The sequence below is a fragment of the Mustelus asterias genome, unplaced genomic scaffold (genome assembly GCF_964213995.1).
Source record: "Mustelus asterias unplaced genomic scaffold, sMusAst1.hap1.1 HAP1_SCAFFOLD_42, whole genome shotgun sequence".
Lineage (NCBI taxonomy): Eukaryota > Metazoa > Chordata > Chondrichthyes > Carcharhiniformes > Triakidae > Mustelus > Mustelus asterias.
The window spans coordinates 1,949,455-1,969,235 of record NW_027590119.1 but is presented as its reverse complement, the minus strand read 5'-3'; the positions used below and the strand labels follow the sequence as shown (position 1 = coordinate 1,969,235).

Genomic DNA, 19,781 nt, shown 5'->3' with positions numbered 1-19,781 from the left:
GAGAAAGATCAACTTTATGCAGGGCAAGTCCATTCAAAAGTCTGATGGCAGCAGGGAAGAAGCTGTTCTTGAGTCAGTTGGTATGTGACCTCAGACTTTTGTATCTTTTTACCAACAGAAGAAGGTGGAAGAGCAAATGTCCAGGTTGTGTGGGGTCCTTAATTATGCTGGCTGCTTTTCCAAGGCAGCGGGAAAAGTAGACAGAGTCAATGCATGGGAGGCTGGTTTGTGTGATGGACTGGGCTTTGTTCATGACCCTTGTTAGTTTCTTGTGCAAGAGTGTGATCCACTGTGCCGTGGCTGATACAGTAGACAATACAAAGTTAGAAAGGGAAAGTTATTCTTCACCTCCAGTGCCTCAATGTAAAAATAACAACCTCATACAAAAACAGGTATTGAATGCACAAATGTCAAAGAGTTTATTGAAAGCTACAATTTTCAGGTTCCCACTTGAGCCTGGGGCACCTTTCTGTCTCTACTGCTTGTGTCAATGCCAGCCAGGCAACGGAGCTAAGAGCTGAATTTAACTGAGAATAATGGGGCCTGTGCCCCAGTTGGGAAACTGCCCTGGACGTCGCACTGATAGAGAGACAGGTAGGTGCTGGAGGACTGACTGGGAAATGGGCCTCCAGCCAATTGGGGCAGGAGACGGGGCGATTGGGGCAGATGGTGACGGAACCCCTGGGGTTCAGTCCATGTGCCCAAAGTGTGGAGTCACAGTAACAGGGTGCAGAGGAGCTGGAGAGAAACCATTTGGGCCCAGAGCATTGTGAACATCCTTTTAATCTATAGAATTGGGATTCGGGGAGTCCATTAACCCTTTATTCTCTTTTCCCAAACTCTGAAATGATTCCCAGTGATAACCCTTATTGGTGACAGTGGTTAGATTTTATTCAGTATCAATAAGAGCTGACACAGGTTAATGTCTGAGCAGTCGTATCAAAGTGCAGCAGCATTACCATTACACTCTGGGTAGAAGCAGCATCTCCATGTAAATGCTCCCTGGTTGCCTCCCACAGTGCAAAGATGTACAGGTTAGGCAGATTGACCAATGCTAAATTGCCCCGTAAATGTCCCAGGATGTTATGGTTCGGGGGATTAGTGGGGTAAATGCGTGGGGTTATGGGGCCAGGGCGGGGAGGGGTGTGTCTGGGTAAGATGCTCTGACAGAGAGTCGGTGCAGACTCGATGGGCCAAATGGCCTCCTTTTGCATAGTAGGGATTCTATGATTACCATAATTACCACAATCAGTTCCAGACAGGAAACTTAAACCTGCTGTTTCACTCTCACTCAGGAACAGATCCCAGTTTTACACCAATCTCTGATTTGACAGCATGTTTCCAGCATTCACTGTTGTTCTTACTGACTCTAAACACAGTTGTAAAGGAGCCTCTGTTCCGTGCCGAGGAGCTCTGAACCATGGAAGAGCAGCTGGGACACATTTCTTACACACCTCAGGTTTAACCCACACATTTAGTCCTCAATGTGATCAACAGCAGCAATACAGAGAACTCCAACCTCTGCACTCACTTGTGAATTTGCTGGTGTGTCAGCAGGTTAGAAGATTGAGTGAATCCCTTCCCACACATGGAGCAGGTGAATGGTCTCTCCACAGTGTGAGTGCGCTGGTGTTTCAATAGATGAGATGAACAAGTAAATCTTTTTCCACACTCGGAGCAGGTGAATGGCCTCTCTCCGCTGTGAACTCGCCGGTGAGTCAGCAGTGCGGCTGATCGAGTGAATCCTTTCCCACACTCGGAGCAGGTGAATGGTCTCTCTCCAGTGTGAGTGCGTCGATGTCTCAGCAGATTATCACGGTTTTTAAAGCTCTCCTCACAGTCAGGACATTTAAAAGTTCTTGCATCAGAGTGAGTGCGCTGGTGTCTCAGCAGGTTGGATGAATTAATGAACCCCTTCCCACACATGGAGCAGGTGAACGGCCTCTCCCCAGTGTGAGTGCGCTGGTGTACAGTGAATTCAGATGATTTCCTGAACCCAGTCCCGCAGTGAGAGCACCTGAATGGCCTCTGGTCAGTGTGAACACGTTGATGGGACATCAGGTCCCCAGAACTTTTATAGCCCTTCCCGCAGTCTGGGCATTTAAAAGGTCTCAGGTCAGTGTGAACTCGCTGGTGTTGCAGCAGGTTGGATGACTCTCTGAATCCCTTCCCACATATGGAGCAGGTGAATGGCCTCTCCCTAGTGTGAGTGCGCTGATGGATTTCCAGCTGGGACGGCCATTTGAATCCCTTCCCACAATCCTCACATTTCCACGGTTTCTCCATGGTGCCGATGTGTCTCTCCAGGTTGTTGATCAGTTGAAGGCTCCACACACACACAACACGTGTACAGTTTCTCCCCAATGTAAATGGCGTGATGTTTTTTCAGGGTGTGTAACTGGTTAAAGCTCTTTCCAGCCAGAACACCTTCACTCGGGTGTATGTGTGTGTGTCTCGGTGCTTTCCCAATCACACTGATGTTTGAAATCTTTTCCCACAGACAGAACAGAAATCCTTTCTCCTTCCACATTCACATCCCGATGCCTCAAATAGCTCCGTCAGATCTTGACGTGATGTTAGGTTTGAGTTTCCTCTCCTTCCAATATCCTGGAAAAGAAGTTTACAAATGTCATCACGGTAAATCCAGGATAGAAATTCAGAACAGGCAATTCCAGTTTCTGTGGAACATTTTTGTTCCCCATCCCACACAATCCCCCTGCGCAGAATCCAGTGAAGTGTCTTTCCTTCACTCCCAGTTTTCCCTCCCCCATTTCTCTGGCTGTGTTCAGATCTCCAGCTGCTGTTTGCAGAATAAGAATAAAATCAATCATTTTCTCTCCTGGTCACTGCTCCCTGATGCCCCGCCAACCCAATGCCCCTTCACTAACACGGCCACACATGTACACTGTTGGTTGGACAAGACTCGCCAGCTTCCTCCCTCAAGTGGCACCTAGTCACCTGAGTACCTTGGGCATGACACCAAAAGAGCCCCACCTTCCCGATCTGCCCTGACTTCCTATTTCATTGGTAGTCTCTTGGGTTTGAGGATGACTTGCCTGATCTGTTTGTTAAATCCATCCATCTCCCTTGATTCCATAATCCTTAACACTCTCATCTCACAACCTTCTTACAATCTGTTTTTAAATTTTCTGTTGACTGAATCTGATCAGAATTCCAGATTTCTATTTCCCGTGAAGTGATTCCTGACATTGCTCCTGAACAGCCCAGTCTCAGTTAAACAAATAAATATCGCTGATTTGTATATTTAAATTGTGACAATTATTTTACTCTGAACTTTAAAAAAAACACGACATGGCGGCACAGTGGTTAGCACTGCTGCCTCAGCGCCAGGGACCTGGGTTCAATTCCAGCCTTGGGTCTGTGTGGAGTTTGCATGTTCTCCCCATGTCTGTGTGGGTTTCCTGTGTGCTCCGGTTTCCCCTCTCAGTCTGAAAGACGTGCTGGTTAGGTGCATTGACACAAACAGGTGCCGGAGTGTGGCGACTCGGGGAATTTCACAGTAACTTCATTGCAGTGTTACTGTAAGCCTTACTTGATATTAATAAATAAACTTTAACTTTAAAAACAAAAAAAGGCACAGTGGTTATCAATGCTGCCTGACAGCTCCAGGGACCCGGGTTCGATTCCCGGCTTGGGTCACTATCTGTGTGGAGTTTGCACGTTCTCCCCGTGTCTGCGTGGGTTTCCTCCGGATGCTCCGGTTTCCTCCCACAGTCCAAAGAGGCGCAGGCTAGGTGGATTGGCCATGCTAAATTGACCTACTTAGTATCCTCAGGGGGATTAACAGGGTAAATAGGTGAGGTTGCAGTGATAGGGCCTGGGTGGGATTGTTGTTCGGTGCAGGCTCGATGGGCCAAATGGCCTCCTCTGCACTGTAGGAATTCTTTAATAATCGCAGTGAAAGACTGGAGAAGCTGGAAATGGGAACCAAAAACAGAAAGTTCTGGAAATGGGAACTGAAAACAGGAAGTTGTGGAAATCCTCAGCAGGTTTTGGCAGCTTCTGTGAAGAGAGAGAAACAGAGTTAACATTTGCAATGCCAGAGGCTTGTTGTTGATGAGCTGAGTGTTTGCAGCATTGTGGTGAGCTTTGAGAAACATACTGAATGTGAGTTTCTAGTTCTCACACAGATCTGGATGTCAATCTGATTTCACACCTTCCTCTGAACACTTTCCAAACTCAGCTCCAGCTCATTGTCCAGCCCTTCACTAAACACCCGGATGGACAATCACCACCTCAAGATGGCGGCGCCCGCATGTTGCCCGGGTAACCCGGGCCCAGGCAACAGGGAGCAGCCCCGCCCACTCCCCCCCTCCCTTAACAAGATGGCCGTCCCCGCGCACCGCTCCCTGAACAAAAGACAACGCCTTCCTCTCCCAAGGTGGCGGCCGGTGACCTGGTTCAATCCGGGACCCGGATGACCCTCTTCCTATTGGTCTGGAACTACCCGTCAATCACTCCCCGGCCCATTGTGAGCTGGAGCATGCGCGGTGTGGCTGTGAATCTGGACTCAGGCGGGTGAGTGCAGGAGGTTCCAAACCCCCCAATAAAACCCATTTGTTTTATTGTCAGTCTGCAGACAGGAGCTGGAGAACTGAACCCAGACAGAGGAGAGGGAGGGAGAAAACTGGGAGTGGAGGAAAGAAATGGTGGAGAAGGGTTTGGATTTCAGCCCAGGGAGGAGGGAGAGTGTGTGGGACGGGGATTTACAGATTCAGGAGAACAAAGAACAATGCAGCACAGCAACAGGCCCTTTGGCCCACCGAGCCTGCGCTGATTCCTAATTTACACCCACTACTTATTGTCCCTATATGGATTCTATCCCTCTGTTTGTCTCCCGTTTGTGTGTCTATCAACATATGCCTTGAACGTTGCTAACGTGCCTGCTTCCACAACCTCCATTGGCAGCATGTTCCAGGCACCCACAACCCTCTGTGTGAAAAACTTTCCCCACCTCACCTTGAACCTGTGCCCTCTCATAGTCAACCCTTCCGCCCTGGGAAAAAGCCTCTGACTATCCACCCTAGCTATGCAACTCATAATTTTGTAGATTTCTATCAGGTCACCCTCAGTCTCCATCTTTCCAGTGAAAACAATCCAGGTTTATCCAACCTCTTTTCATATTTTAAACCCTCCAGACTGGGCAACATCTGGTAAACCTTCTTTATACTCTCTCCAAAGCATTCACGTCCTGGTAGTGTGGCAACCAGAACTGCATGTAATACTCCAAATGTGGCCTAACTAAAGTTTTATACAGCTGTAACACATCTTGCCAACATTTATACTTGATGCCCCGGCCAATGAAGGCAAACAAGAGAGGAAAGAATGTTCCAGAGAAACTAAAATTGTTCAAAATTTCTATCCTGGACTGACTGATGACTTTTGTAAACTGTTTTACAGAATATTGGAAAGGAGGAATTACAGACAGAAATAGATATCACATTGAGATCTGACAGAGTCACTCGATTCATCAGGGTCTGAATATCATTGGCCTTTGAATGTGGAAGGAGAAAGGTTTGTTCTGTCTGTGGGAAAAGATTTCAAACATCAGTGTGACTGGAAAAGCACTGAGACACACACAAATACCTGAGAGAGTATTTCTGTGAACTGACTATGGAAAGAGCTTTAACCAATTACACAGCCTGAAAAAATAGCACACCATTCACAGCAAGGAGAAACTGTTCACATGTTCTGTGTGTGGACGAGGATTCAACTGAGTGTCCAACCTGGAGAGACACAAGAACACCGGCACCCTGGAGAAACCATGGAAATGTGGGGATTGTGGAAAGGGTTACAGTTACCCTTCTGAACTGGAAATGCATCGACGCGCTCACACTGGGGAGAGGCCGTTCACCTGCTCCACCTGTGGGAAGGGATTCACTCAGTCATCCAGCCTGCTGACACACCAGTATGTTCACACTGATCAGACACCTTTCAAATGTTCTGACTGTGAGAAAACATTTAAAAGCAAAAAGTATCTGCTGAGGCACCAACACATTCACAGTGAGGAGAAGCCGTTCACCTGCCCCTTGTGTGGGAAGCGATTCACTGCTACATCCAACCTGCAGAAACACCAGCGAGTTCACACTGACAAGAGACCGTTTAAATGTCCGGACTGCGGGAAGTGCTTCAAAACCTCCGGTGAAGTGACGTGTCATCAACGTGTTCACACTGACGAGAGACCATTTAGATGTTCTCACTGTGGGACTGGGTTCAGACGATCATCTGAACTCGCTGTACACCAGCGAATTCACACTGGAGAGAGACCATACACCTGCTCTGTGTGTGAGAAGAACTTCATTCAATCATACCACCTGCTGAAACACCAGCAAATTCACATCAATGTAAAACCTTTTAAATGTTTTGACTGTGAGCAGAGCTTCAAAAGCAGCAAAAGTCTCGTGATGCACCAGCGAGTTCACACTGGGGAGAGACCGTTCACCTGCTCTGTGTGTGGGAAGGGATTCACTCAGTCATACAACCTGTTGAAACATCAGCGGATTCACTCTAATATAAAACATTATAAATATTTTGATTCTGAACAGAACATTAAAAGTAGCAATGATCTAATGATACCCCAGCAAGTTCACACTGGAGAGAGACTGTTCACCTGTTCCGAGTGTGGGAATGTATTCACTGACTTACAGCAAATGCTCAGACACCAGCAACTTCATGAGTGTCTGCAGGGGTTGGATTCAACTGCTTTTGCTGCTGTTAATCACATTGAGGACTGAATGTGTGGGTTAATCCTGAGGTGTGAAAGAAATGTTTTCACCGCTCTCTTCCATGGATCAGAGCTCCTTATCTGGGGAGAGAAAACAGGTCCATTCTGGGTTTGGCATCCAGCAAGCTGCTGTGGAAGCTTTCTTCATAAGAGGGAGAGAGGGAGGGACAGAGAGTGCTGTTCTGTTAATTTTCAAGGAACTTTTTTACATTTGATGAAGATTATTAGATAGTGATTGTTTACAAAGCATGCTCTGAAATCAGATTGATATAAAACTGCGAGCTGTTCCTGACCACAAGTGACTATTCCAGTCTGAAAATGTCTCTGATCTGAAGTTTCCAAATGTTTTTGTGGCATTCCTGAGTTTTCAGATGAAAAGCGGTGACAACAATTGGTATTTACCCAGTAACAGGTTAAAATGTACCGAGACCCTTCACAGACGGTCAGAAGCTGGGTTGAAAAGGTAAGGAGCAGGTTTAGTGAGGGATTTCCATCCTTTCGGACCTCAGCAGGTGAAAGTACAGGTGGAGTGAAGCCGGTTGGGGGAGCTGAAGAGGGTCAGAACATTTTATTTTATTGTCTCCTGGGATGTGGGCATCACTGGAAAGGCCAGAACTTGTTACCCATCCCTTATTGTCCCTGAACTGAGTGACTTGCTCGGCCCTAGACCCAACCACATTGCTGTGAGTCCAGAGTCACACGTAGGCCAGACCAGATAAGGATGGCAGATTTCCTTCCCTAAAGGACATTGGTAAAGTTTTACAACAATCGATGATAACTAACATGGACATCATTACTGAGACTAGCTTTAGAATTCCAGATTCATTAATTGAATTGGGGATTTGAACCCATGTCCCCAGAGCATTAGGCTGGACTTCTGAATGTCTGTTCCAGAAGTGGAAATGGTTGAGAGCTTCATGATTTGAGGTGTCCAGATCACCAACAACCTGTCCTGGTCCCTCCACGCCAACACTATAGTTAAGAAAGGCCACCAACACCTCTGCTTTCTCAGGAGGCTAAGAAAATTTGGCATGTATTTTACACAGAGGGTGGTGGGGGCCTGGAATGTGCTGCCAGGCAAGGTGGTGGAGGCGGACACACTGGGAATGTTTAAGACTTATCTAGATAGCCACATGAACGGAGTGGGAATGGAGGGATACAAAAGAATGGTCTAGTTTGGACCAGGGAGCAGCACGGGCTTGGAGGGCCGAAGGGCCTGTTCCTGTGCTGTATTGTTCTTTGTTCTATGTCTGCTACGACTCTCATTAGCTTTTACAGATGCACCATAGAAAGCACTCAAGTCTGAGATCACCGACCAACCGACTCAAGAACACCTTCTTCTCTGCTGCTATCAGACTCTTGAATGGACCTACCTTGCATTAAGCTTTTCTCTACACCCTAGCTATGACTTTAACACTATTTTCTGCACTATCTCCTTTCCTTCTCCCTGATGTACTCTATGAACAGTATGTTTTTTGTCTGTATGTTGTGCAAGAAACAATACTTTTCACAGTATCCCAATACAGATGACAGTAATAAACCCAATCAAAGACATTACCACTGTGTCACCTTCTTCCCTAATTGGAGGAGGGCAGGGAGCTCGGAGGGTTGTGGGGCTGGTGGAGGTTCCAGAGACTGTCTATCATGGAGAAAGTGGCTGCCTCCATGGAGCTTCAAGCACGGCTCTGACTTGCCTCCAAGCAGGTCATGACCATAAACTGTAAACTTCCAGCCCTTGTCCATTGTTACATCCCGAGGACCGGCTCCCCCTCTCTCTGGCTTTGTGCTGATTGTCGATCCGGCTGGGAGCCACTGGGTGGATGAGTGGGTGAAGGAATGTTCAGTGAACATGAAGGGGGTTGTGTCTGTTTCCCCATTTTTGTTCTGTTCACTTTTCCAATATTTATTTATTTTCATTTTTAACCAAAACATATTCAAGTTGTAACACTGAAATCCAGAGGAGTTTAAATCTGTTAAAATCAATCCCATCCTGTCCACAGGAGGACTGGACTGGCCCCAACTTTTTATGGTATCAATAAACACAGATCTTACAAGATGTTTATTGGGGGAATTGTTTTTCTCTGAGACCAGGGACGGTCAAACACTGTCCCAAAGTTCAGATTAGAGCCGTGAGCCTGTGCTATGGGGCCACACACATGGAGCACCGTTCCCAGATGTCCTTTCCCGGATGTCCTTCACCCCTGATATAAATCACCCCACCATTGGTGGCCGTGCCTTCAGCTGCCTGGACCCTAAGCTCTGGAATTTCCTCCCTAAGCCTCTCCACCTTTCCACTTCACTTTCCTGCTTAAACACTCTCCTTATAACCAATCTCTTTGGATCATCTGACCCAATATATCCTTATGTTCTTGTGGAACTGCTTAGGACATTTTATTAAGTGAAAAGCTCCGCATAAATATTAGTTGTTGTTGTAGTTCAGTGAGATCTGATCACTTACTGAGTGAGTGTATCTGTATAAATGTAACTCAGGTGGACACAGTTTGTTAGAACAGACTGAGGGAGAAGGAAGTTTTGAACTAACCACTGGACCTTTTGTTCTAACTTGCTTTTACACCCTGCAGCTAAATGTTTTCCAGACACACTGGCTGCCTACAGAATAAATCTGAAATTTTAAACATCACCCCCCCCCCCTCCACCAACAAGAAAAAAAACAATATAAATACATTGATATCAAGTGCATGGCTCTCATTGCAACATTCTTTTATTCATTTGTGGGACATGGTCATCGTTGGCTGGCCAGCATTTATTGCCCATCCCGAGTTGCCCTTGGTGGGCATTTAAGAAACAACAACATTGCTGTGGCTTTGGTGTCACATGTAGGCCAGACCAGGTAAGGACGGCAGATTTCCTTCCCTAAAGGACATTAGTGAACATACATGCAGATATAGGAATTAGGAGGAGTCGGCCACTTGGCCCCTTGAGTCCGGCCTACCATTCAATAAGATAATGTCTGATCTGATTGTAACCTCAACTCCATATACCCACCTATCCCGATAAATTTTCACCCCCTTATTTATTGTTACGATCCTTGACCAGACCCTGGGATGTGAGGGGAGATCCAGTTAGGGACAATAAACACTTTGATTGAAATAATGGTTGCGATTCAAGACACTTGACAAGTGGCACGGTGGCACAGTGGTTAGCACTGCTGCCTCAGCACCAGGGGTCCAGGTTCGATTCCCGGCGTGGGTGACTGTCTATGTGGAGTTCGCATATTCTCCCTGTGTCTGTGTGGGTTTCCCCCGGGTGCTCCGGTTTTCTCCCACAGCCGAAAGTGTGCTGGTTAGGTGGATTGGCTGTGCTAAATTGCCCCTTAGTGTCAGGGGGACTAGCTAGGGTAAATGCATGGGGTTATGGGTATAGAGCCTGGGTGGGATTGTGGTCGGTGCAGACTCGATGGGCCGAATGGTCTCCTCTAGGGATTCTATGAGTCTAACATGTGAATAAAGGCACAAGATTCCACAGATTCTGGAGCAGGATTGGAGGGGGCACTCCGCTCCCTCTCGGTCCTCCAGCCCCGCCCCTCATTCACTCTAGTTGGTTGGAGGACCAGCCGCTCCCACTTGGTCCTCCAGCTGCTCCCTCTCGGCTCTCCAGCCAACCAGCGAATCCTCTCTTTTCATTGTTGTGGAATCATAACCTGGAGCAAAGGCCCAACTGGGAAAAGGTGATTATTTCTGGATATTTAAAATCAGTAATAAAGTCATTAAAGTTGATTTGTTGTTGTGAGCTGCATAATTTGTTGGGATGAGAGTGAAGGAATGGACCAACAGCCTGAGTCACCAGTTTAAGGTCAGGAGGAGAGAGAGTCAGACTGAATCTGGAGCAATGAGCAGAGAGGGACAGGAGTGTGTGGGACACAGTTACAGATCGGGGGAAGTATATATGGGGGAACTATAAGTATATAAAGAGGAAGAGAATAGCTAAAGTAAATGTTGGTCCTTTAGAGGACGATACTGATGATGGGGAACACAGAGATGGCAGAGACACTAAACCAATATTTTGCCTCTGTCTTCATGGTAGAGAATCATGAAGAATTTCCAAAAACTATCGTTAATGTAGAGGAACTTGGTACAATAACCATCGCTAGGGAGACAGTGTTGAATAAACTAAAAGGATTAAAGGCAGATAAGTCTCTGGGACCTGATGGCCTGCACCCTAGGGTATTAAAGGAGGCGGCAGCAGAAATAGTGGATGCATTAGTTGTGATATTTCAAAATTCCTTGGTTTCTGGTAAGGTCTCGGTGGATTGGAAACATGCTAATGTGATGCCCATATTCAAAAAGGTGAAAAGGGAAACAAAGTAGGAAAGCAAAGGCCAGTTCGCTTGACCTCTGTAATGAGGAAGTTGCTGGAATCAATCGTTAAGGAGGAGATGAATGAGCATTTGGAATGGCAAAGCTCAATCCATTATTGTCAGTCTGGTTTTATGCAGGGTAAGTCATGTTTAACAAACTTGCTTAAATTCTTTGAGGACAGAACCAGCAAGGTGGATAGTGGGGAACCTGTGGATGTGGTATATATAGACTTCCAGAAGTCGTTTGACAAGGTGCCACATAAAAGACTGATCCAGAAGTTGAGATCGCAGGGGATTGGGGGTATTGTACTAGATTGGATTGAGGATTGGCTAACTGACAGAAAGCAGAGGGTCGGGATAAATGGGTCCTTCTCTGGCTGGCAAAATGTAACTAATGGGGTGCTGCAGGGGTCAGTCCTCGGACCTCAACTCTTTACAATCTATATAAATGATCTGCAAGCAGGGACAGAGTGTAACATAGCAAAATTTGCAGATGACACTAAAATAGGTGGGAAAGCAGTCAGTGAAGAGGATGTAAAGATTCCACAGATGGATATAGATAGATTAGGAGAATGGGTGAAAGTTTGGCAGATGAAGTTTAGTGTGGACAGGTGTGAGGTTATCCACTGACAGAAAAAAATGGAAAGGCAAATTATCTAAGTGGAAAGCAGCTTCACTATGTGTCCAGGTAGAGGGATCTGGGTGTCTATTTTCATGAATCACAGAAAGTCGGTCTGCAGGTGCAGCAAGTAATAAAAAAGGCAAATGGGATGTTGGTATTTATTGTAAAGAATCTGGAGTATAAACAGGTGGGGAGGTGGATTTGAGACCAGGGAGAGATCAGCCATGATCTGATTGAATGGCGGAGCAGGCTCGAAGAACTGAATTTGCCGACTTCTGCTCCTAATTCCTTTGTTCCCTTGAAAGCTTCCACAGAAACTAGAATTGTCTGCTCTGAATTTCTGTCCTGTATTTATACTGATAACTTCTGTAAACTCCTTTTACAGGGGGTGAGAGGGAGAGGAGTTACAGACAGAAAAGTCAGAACAAACATCATGTCAAAATCTGAGAGTCACTCGATTCATCAGGAGCTGAATATCATTGATCTTTGAATGTGGAAGGAAAAATGTTTGTCTCTTCTGTCTGTGGGAAAAGATTTCATAAATCTGTGAGACTGGGAAAGCACCGAGCCACACACACACACACACCCGAGGGAGAGTGTTCCAGTGCACTGAGTGTGGAAAGAGCTTTAAACAGTTACACAGCCTGAAACTACATCACATTCACAGAGGGAAGAAACTATACAACATGTTGTGTGTGTGGACGAGGATTTAACTGATCATCCAACCTGGAGAGACATGGTGACACCGACACCACAGAGAAACCGTGGATATGTGGGGACTGTGGGAAAGCATTCACTTGCCCATCCAAACTGGAAACACATCGACGCACCCACACTGGGGAGAGACCCTTCACCTGCTCCATGTGTGGGAAGGATTTCACTCAGTCATCCAACCTGGCATTACATCAGCGTGTTCACACTGGGGAGAGGCCGTTCAGCTGCTCTGTGTGTGGTAAAAGGTTCATTCAGTCATACAATCTAGCGTTAAACCGGCGGGTTCACACTGGGGAGAGGCCATTCACCTGCTCCGTGTGTGGGAAGGGATTCATTAATTCCTCTAACCTAGTGGCACACCAGCGAGTTCACTCCGGGGAGAAACCATTCAGCTGCACTGACTGTGGAATGAGCTTTAGGCTTTCATCCACCTGCTGAAACACCAGCGAGTTCACACTGGGGAGAGGCCATTCAGCTGCACTGACTGTGGAACGAGTTTCAGACACTCAGGCAGTCTCACTGTACACCAGCGAGTTCACACCGGGGAGAGGCCGTTCACCTGCTCCGAGTGTGGGAAGGGATTCACTGATTCATGCCAACTGCTGAGACATGAACGAGTTCACACCGGGGAGAGGCCGTTCACCTGCTCCGAGTGTGGGAAGGGATTAACTGATTCATCTCAGCTGCTGAAACACCAGCGAGTTCACAAGTGAGGGCAGGGATTGGATTCTGCTGTTATTGCTGCTGTTAATGATAACCAGGCCCTTTCATTCTGACAGCTGGAGTTTGTTTATACCCAGTAACTGGGCTGGAGTTTAATATTCTGGATCTAGAGCTGATTGTGCTCCCGGGGCTGCAGTGTCCCTTTAACAACCTCTGTCTGCGACCTTTCCCCATAATTCAGCAACTCGCATCAGAAATTAATTTACAACAAGATTCTGAACTTCTTACTTCAATCCCAAATTGATCTTTGGTACAAACTTTACAATTCAGTGTCTGAGAGGTTCCACTGATTAACATCTCCAATTAAAATGCTGATTAATCCTTGCTGACAATTCTTACTGATCTGCACATTACACCCAGTGACACCTCCATTATCCACCAGAAAGAAGGGGAATGGAAATTGGTGGAGAATCGAGAGTTCCCAAATGTTACCTCTCCCATCTAGTACAGAATTCCCCTCAGCCCGGGAGTGGAGACAAGTTCAATCCAAGTAACGGATTGTAAGAAATTGCTATCTAATAACTTTATAAAATTTTCACAAATTTCTGGATTATAGAAGTAGCTCACTCTCTGTCTTATGAAGAAAGCTTCCATCGCAGCTCTGATAAAGGGTCATCCAGACTCGAAACATCGGCTCTATTTTCTCTCCACAGATACTGTCAGACCAGCTGAAATTTTCCAGCATTTTCTGTTTTTGAAACACAGGACAGGCCTGTTATCTCTGCCAAGGACAATGTCTCTAGACCCTGAAACAAGAGATTTCTAACCCTGATACGATCGGCTCTCATGACCCGTACATAAACCAGCTGCCTGTTTAAAACAGGCTCTTGAGAGCAAAGAGATTTTGTAGTGATCCGTACTGACTTCAGCCCAACACCCGCACTCTGGCTCACACCAGTAAACCATTCAGAGGAGACTGCAGCCACCAGCTACAGAGACCAGCACTCTCTCTGTGTCATCTGTCTGTTTGTCCTCTGGGACTGGTAAACCATTCTCATCTGCCAGTTTGTGGGTTTTTCCTGTTTATTTGGCTTCTGCATCATATTCAAAGTGTTGCTTCTCAATGAAATACTTCAAATCACTTCTGAACTCAACACCCTTTTTGGGTAATCTGTGATTTATAGAAACATAGAAAAACTACAGCACAAAACAGGCCCTTCGGCCCCACAAGTTGTGCCGAACATATCCCTACCTTTTCGGCCGACCTATAACCCTCCATCCTATTAAGTCCCATGTACTCATCCAGGAGTCTCTTAAAAGACCCTATTGAGTTTGCCTCCACCACCACTGACGGCAGCCGATTCCACTCGCCCACCACCCTCTGTGTGAAAAACTTCCCCCTAACATTTCCCCTGTACCTACCCCCCAGCACCTTAAACCTGTGTCCTCTCGTAGCAGCCATTTCCACCCTGGGAAAAAGCCTCTGAGAGTCCACCCACTGCTAACCACTGTGCTACCGTGCCGCCGTGTACAAGTTGTACAAGACATTGGTGAGGCCACACTTGGAATACTGTGTGCAATTCTGGTCACCCTATTCTAGAAAGGATATTAAACCCTCTGCAAATCCCCTGACACTAGGGTCAATTTAGCATGGCCAATCAACCTAACCCGCACATCTATGGACTGTGGAAGGAAACCAGAGCACCCAGAGGAAACCCACACAGACACGGGGAGAATGTGCAAACTCCACACAGACAGTGACCCGAGGCCAGAATTGAACCCGGGTCCCTGGGGCTGCGAGGCAGCAGTGCTAACCACTGTGCCACCATGCAGTGGGACCAACATTCGTGTTTTAACTAACATCACCATGGATTGATCAGTTGGACTGATTGCTGTTTGTGGAATCCTACTGTGTGCAAACTGACTGCTGGGATCAACAACAACTTGTATTTATAGAACACGTTTAATGTAATAAAACATCCCAAGGTGCTTCAGAGGAATTTTGTAACAAAATACTGAGTCATACTGGGAGTCAGTGAATTGAGAGGAAAGATTCCAGACAGCGGTTCTTCGAGGTCCACTACAGGCCCAACAGCTCAATCAGCTCTAGTCTCAGCTCAGGAGAGCTCGACAACCCCACATACTGTCCAAAGCTTGACAGGAGTGGGAGATTTTAATGAGAATCTTTAATCAGGAGGGAGGGAATGGAGGGACAGAGAGGTTTAGGGAGGGAATCTCAGAACTTCACACCAGGACACAGACATTAATGATGGAGTAATTAAAATCAGAGATGTTCAAGAGGCCAGAATGAGAAGAGCACAGATATCTCAGAGGGTGTGTTATTGGAGATTAGAGATTGGGAAGGACAGGCCATGGTGGGATTTGAAAACAAGGATGCAAATGTTAAAATCAATGCATTACCTCATGTGGACCCGATGTAGTTCAGTGAGCACAGGATGTGATGGTGAACAGCACACGGGCAGCAGAGTTTTGGATAATCACAAGTGTGGGGAGGCGATGGGCTCGTGGTATTGTCGCTAGACTATTGTCAATGTTCTGGGGACCCGGGTTCGAATCCTGCCACTGCAGGTGGTGGAAATTGAATTCAATAAAAAAAATCTGGAATTAAGAATCTACTGATGACCATGAAACTATTGTCGATTGTTGGAAAAACCCATCTGGTTCACTAAAGTCCTTTAGGAAAGGAAATCTGCTGTCCTTACCTGGTCTGGCCTACATGTGACTCCAGACCCACAGCAATGTTGGCTGACCCTCAACTGCCCTCCAGGGCCAATTAGGGATGGAGAATTATTGCTGGGCAGCCAGTGATGCCCACGGTCCACAAATGAATAAAAAAGACATGTTTAATGTGGGGGTGGGGTGAGTGAGAGAGGCTGGTCAGGAATGGATTGGAATCATCCAGTTTAAGGGTAACACGGGTATGGATGAGGGTTTCAGCAGCAGGTGGGGTGGAGACAGGCGACATTATGGAGATTGAAATATCTGGGATCAGTGATGGGGTGGAAATGTGGTCAGAAACTCATCTTGACATCAAATCTGGCACGGAGATTGTGAAGAATGTGGTTCAGCCTCAGACAGTTCCCAGGGAGAGGGATGGACTCAGTAGTTAGGGAATTGTAGTGGTGACTGGTCTTCCCAATTTTTAACTGGAAGGAATTTCTGCTCATCCAGTAGTGTATGTGGGATAAGCAGTTTGTTAATTTAGTAACAGTGGAGGAATGGAGGGGGATGGGGGTGAGGTCGAGCTGGGTGGTGTCAGTGTACAGGTGAAAACCAACACAGTGCTTTTGGATGATGTCACCTAGTGGCAGCATGGAGATGGGAAATAGGAGGGGCCAAGGGTAGATCCTCGGGGGACAGCGAGTTCAGGGGCTTTGGAGAGGAAAAGGAGGTTGGAGAGGAGGTCAAAGATTGTTTTTTCAGAGTGTGTGGTGACAATGGATTTAAAGGTGAGAAGGCGAGGACTAGAAGAGAATGAGAACTGTAAAGAGTATTGATTAATATGGAGGAGGTGAATGGTCAACAGCTTCGTAGGAATAAGGTCAATGGAACATAGTGGGGGATGGGGAGGGGGAATGTCATGGACAAGCTGAGTCTGACAGGACATAAGGGAGAGATGGGAGGGAAACTGGAAAAAGATGCGAGTTCCAGACTTAGTGGAGGACAGTTTGGCCGAGTGTGAGAGAGAAGCAGCAGAGGCAGCTGATCAGATTGCCTCAATCTTAGTGACAAAAAGCTCTTTGGCTCCTCACACTTGTTGTTGGAGGTGAGGATGGAGAAGACAGGGAGAGGGTGAGAATTTTAAAAGGAACTAACTTGTAACAGCTATTAAAAAGATTCAGCACAGTGTACTTTACACAAACTATTTTTTCAATGCAAAAATATTAGCCCCTGTAACTGGGCTGGAGTTTAGAAATAGGAGCAGAAACAGACCCCAATGAACACGGTTCAGTCCTGGATGTGATTAACAGCAAAATCCAGTCACTGTAGTTACACATGAAGTTGCTGGTGTCTCAGCAGGTAGGATGACCGAGTGAATCCCTTTCCACATTCGGAGCAGGTGAATGGTCTTTTCTTGGTGTGAGTGCGCTGGTGTACAGTGAGTTCAGATGACTGCCTGAACCCAGTCCCACAGCTGGAGCACCTGAACGGTCTCTCGTCAGAGTGACATCGCTGATGGCAAATCAGATCCCAGCGTCTTTTATAACATTTCCCACAGTCCAGACATTGGAAAGGTCTCTCGTCAGAGTGAACTCGCTGATGGCACATCAGATCCTCAGAACCTTTAAAGCCCTTCCCACATTCCTGACATTTAAATGGTCTCTTGTCTGCGTGAACTCGCTGATGTCTCAACATGTTGGATGAATCAGTGAATCCTTTCCCACACTTGGGGCAGGTGAATGGTTTCTCCAAAGCGTGAACTCGCTGGTGCTTCAACTGGTTGGATAAATCATTGAATCCTTTCCCACACACAGTACAGCTGAATGGCCTCTCCCCAGTGTGAACTCGCCGGTGTCTCAGCAGGCTGGATAAATCACTGAATCCCTTCCCACACTCGGAGCAAGTGAAAGGTTTCTCAGCGTTAGTGCGTTGATGAATTTCCAGCTCAGATGGGGAACAAAATGACTCCTTCCAAGTGTGAAGACATTTATGTTGCGACAAGCCTGATGATCGACTGAAGCCTCGTCCACACACAGAACAGGTGTATGGTTTCTCCCCACTCTGAACGGTGCTTTTTCCTTCCATGTTCAATACTCGATGATATTCAGTTACAATAACTTGGGCAACTTTGTCAGATCCTGATGTGATGTTTGGTTTCCCGTCTCCCGAATACAAACCTTCCCCTTTGAAGACCCTATAAAACTGATTTAAAACAGAAAAGAGTGAGTGAGAGAGAACCCACAAAAACAGGTTGTGAAATGGAGCTGAATGAATGCAGTAATTTGTGGGGCCGGCACTGGGAAAGAGTGACCATAAAAACTGCTGGATTGTCATATAAAACACAACTGACTCACTGATGTTCTTCAGGGAAGGGAAGCTGCCACACGGTCTGGGTCTTCACAAGACTCTGTCCTCTTTGAGGCGAGGAAAGTGAGAGAGGATTTGGGAGCAGAACAGAGGAGAGGGATTTTATATTTGTACAAATAAATCAGGATTTTAACAGATTCTCCTAAGACCAGGATATCCACACTAACTCCCTGTTGCGCCTTGATTTTCGTCATTGTCAACAGTCCCTCGATTTGAGGATGATATTTATCATCATAGAATCCCCACAGTGCAGGAGGAGGCCATTCGACCCATTGAGTCGACACTGACTCTCTGACAGAGTACTTTACCCAGGCCCTCTTGCCCACCCAAGACATTGGTAAGGCCCACACTTGGAATACTGTGTACAGTTCTGGTCATCCTATTATAGAAAGGATATTATTAAACTAGGAAGAATGCAGAAGAGATTTACTCGGATGCTAACGGGACTTGGTGGTTTAAGTTATAAGGAGAAGCTGGGTAGACTGGGACTTTTTTCTCTGGACCGTAGGAAGCTGAAGAGCGATCTTATAGAGGTCTATAAAATAATGAGGGGCATAGATCAGCTAGATCGATAATATCTTTTCCTGAAGGTAGGGGAATCTAAAACGAGAGGGCACAGGCTAAAGGTGAGAGGGGAGAGATGCAAAAGGGTCCAACTTATAGAAACCCTACATTGCAGAAAGAGGCCATTTGGCCCATCGAGTCTGCACCGACCACAATCCCACCCAGGCCCTACCCCCCATATCCCTACATATTTACCCGCTAATCCCTCTAACCTATGCATTTCAGGACACGAAGGGGCAATTTTAGCATGGCCAATCAACCTAACCCGCACATCTTTGGACGGTGCAATTGCAATTTTTTCACGTTGAGGGTGGTGAGTGTCTGGAACTAGCTGCCAGAGGTAGTAGTAGAGGCGGGTACAATTTTGTTTTTTAAAAAGCGTTTAGACAGTTACATGGGTAAGATGGGTATAGAGGGATATGGGCCAAATAAATGCAGGCAATTGGGACTAGCTTAGGGGTTTAAAAAAAAAGGGCGGCATGGACAAATTGGGCCGAAGGGCCTGTTTCCATGCTGTAAACCTCTATGACCTATCCCCGTAGCCTCACAGATTTATCTTAGCCAAGTCCCCTTATCTCCACATCTTGGGAAACTAAGGGGAAATTTATCATGGTCAATCCACCTAACCTGCACATCTTTGGACTGTGGGGGGGAAACTGGAGCACCCGGAGGAAACCCACGCAGATGCGAGGAGAACATATAAACTCCACAGAATTTCACAGTAACTTAATTACAGTGTTAAAGTAAGCTTACTTGTGACACTAATAAATAAATTAACTTAAGGCACCCAAGCCTGGCACTGTGAGGCAGAAGTGCTAACCACTGTGCCACCATGTCGATCGTGTCTACTTAGGGTTGTGAGTTTCACCATGGCTCTTCATGTGACTGAACAAACCCACAGATCTATAAATACTTAGCCAAAAAGATGTCTAGGTTAACTGGATTCGCCATTCTAAATTTCCCCTTAGCGTCCAAAGATGTGGAGGTTAGGGGGATTGGTGGGGTTACGGGGATAGAGCGGGCGTAAAATGCTCTGTTGGAGAGAGAGTGGCACAGTTGGTTAGCACTGCTGGCTCACAGTGCCAGGGACCCGGGTTCGATTCCCA

At 46.5% G+C, this 19,781-nt stretch overlaps 2 protein-coding genes across 2 annotated transcripts in view; both read left to right on the top strand.

Moving 5' to 3' along the window:
• Nucleotides 1-19,781, top strand: part of LOC144482794 (uncharacterized) — a 442,920-nt gene that overhangs the window by 362,420 nt on the left and 60,719 nt on the right. The gene's annotated exons all lie outside the window — the stretch shown is intronic.
• Nucleotides 7,164-19,781, top strand: part of LOC144482728 (uncharacterized) — a 59,101-nt gene continuing 46,483 nt past the window's right edge. Inside the window, exons 1-2 of the mRNA XM_078201568.1 lie at nt 7,164-7,208; nt 12,819-13,100. Coding sequence (XP_078057694.1) covers nt 7,164-7,208; nt 12,819-13,100 — 327 coding nt within the window. The remainder of the gene's footprint in view (nt 7,209-12,818; nt 13,101-19,781) is intronic.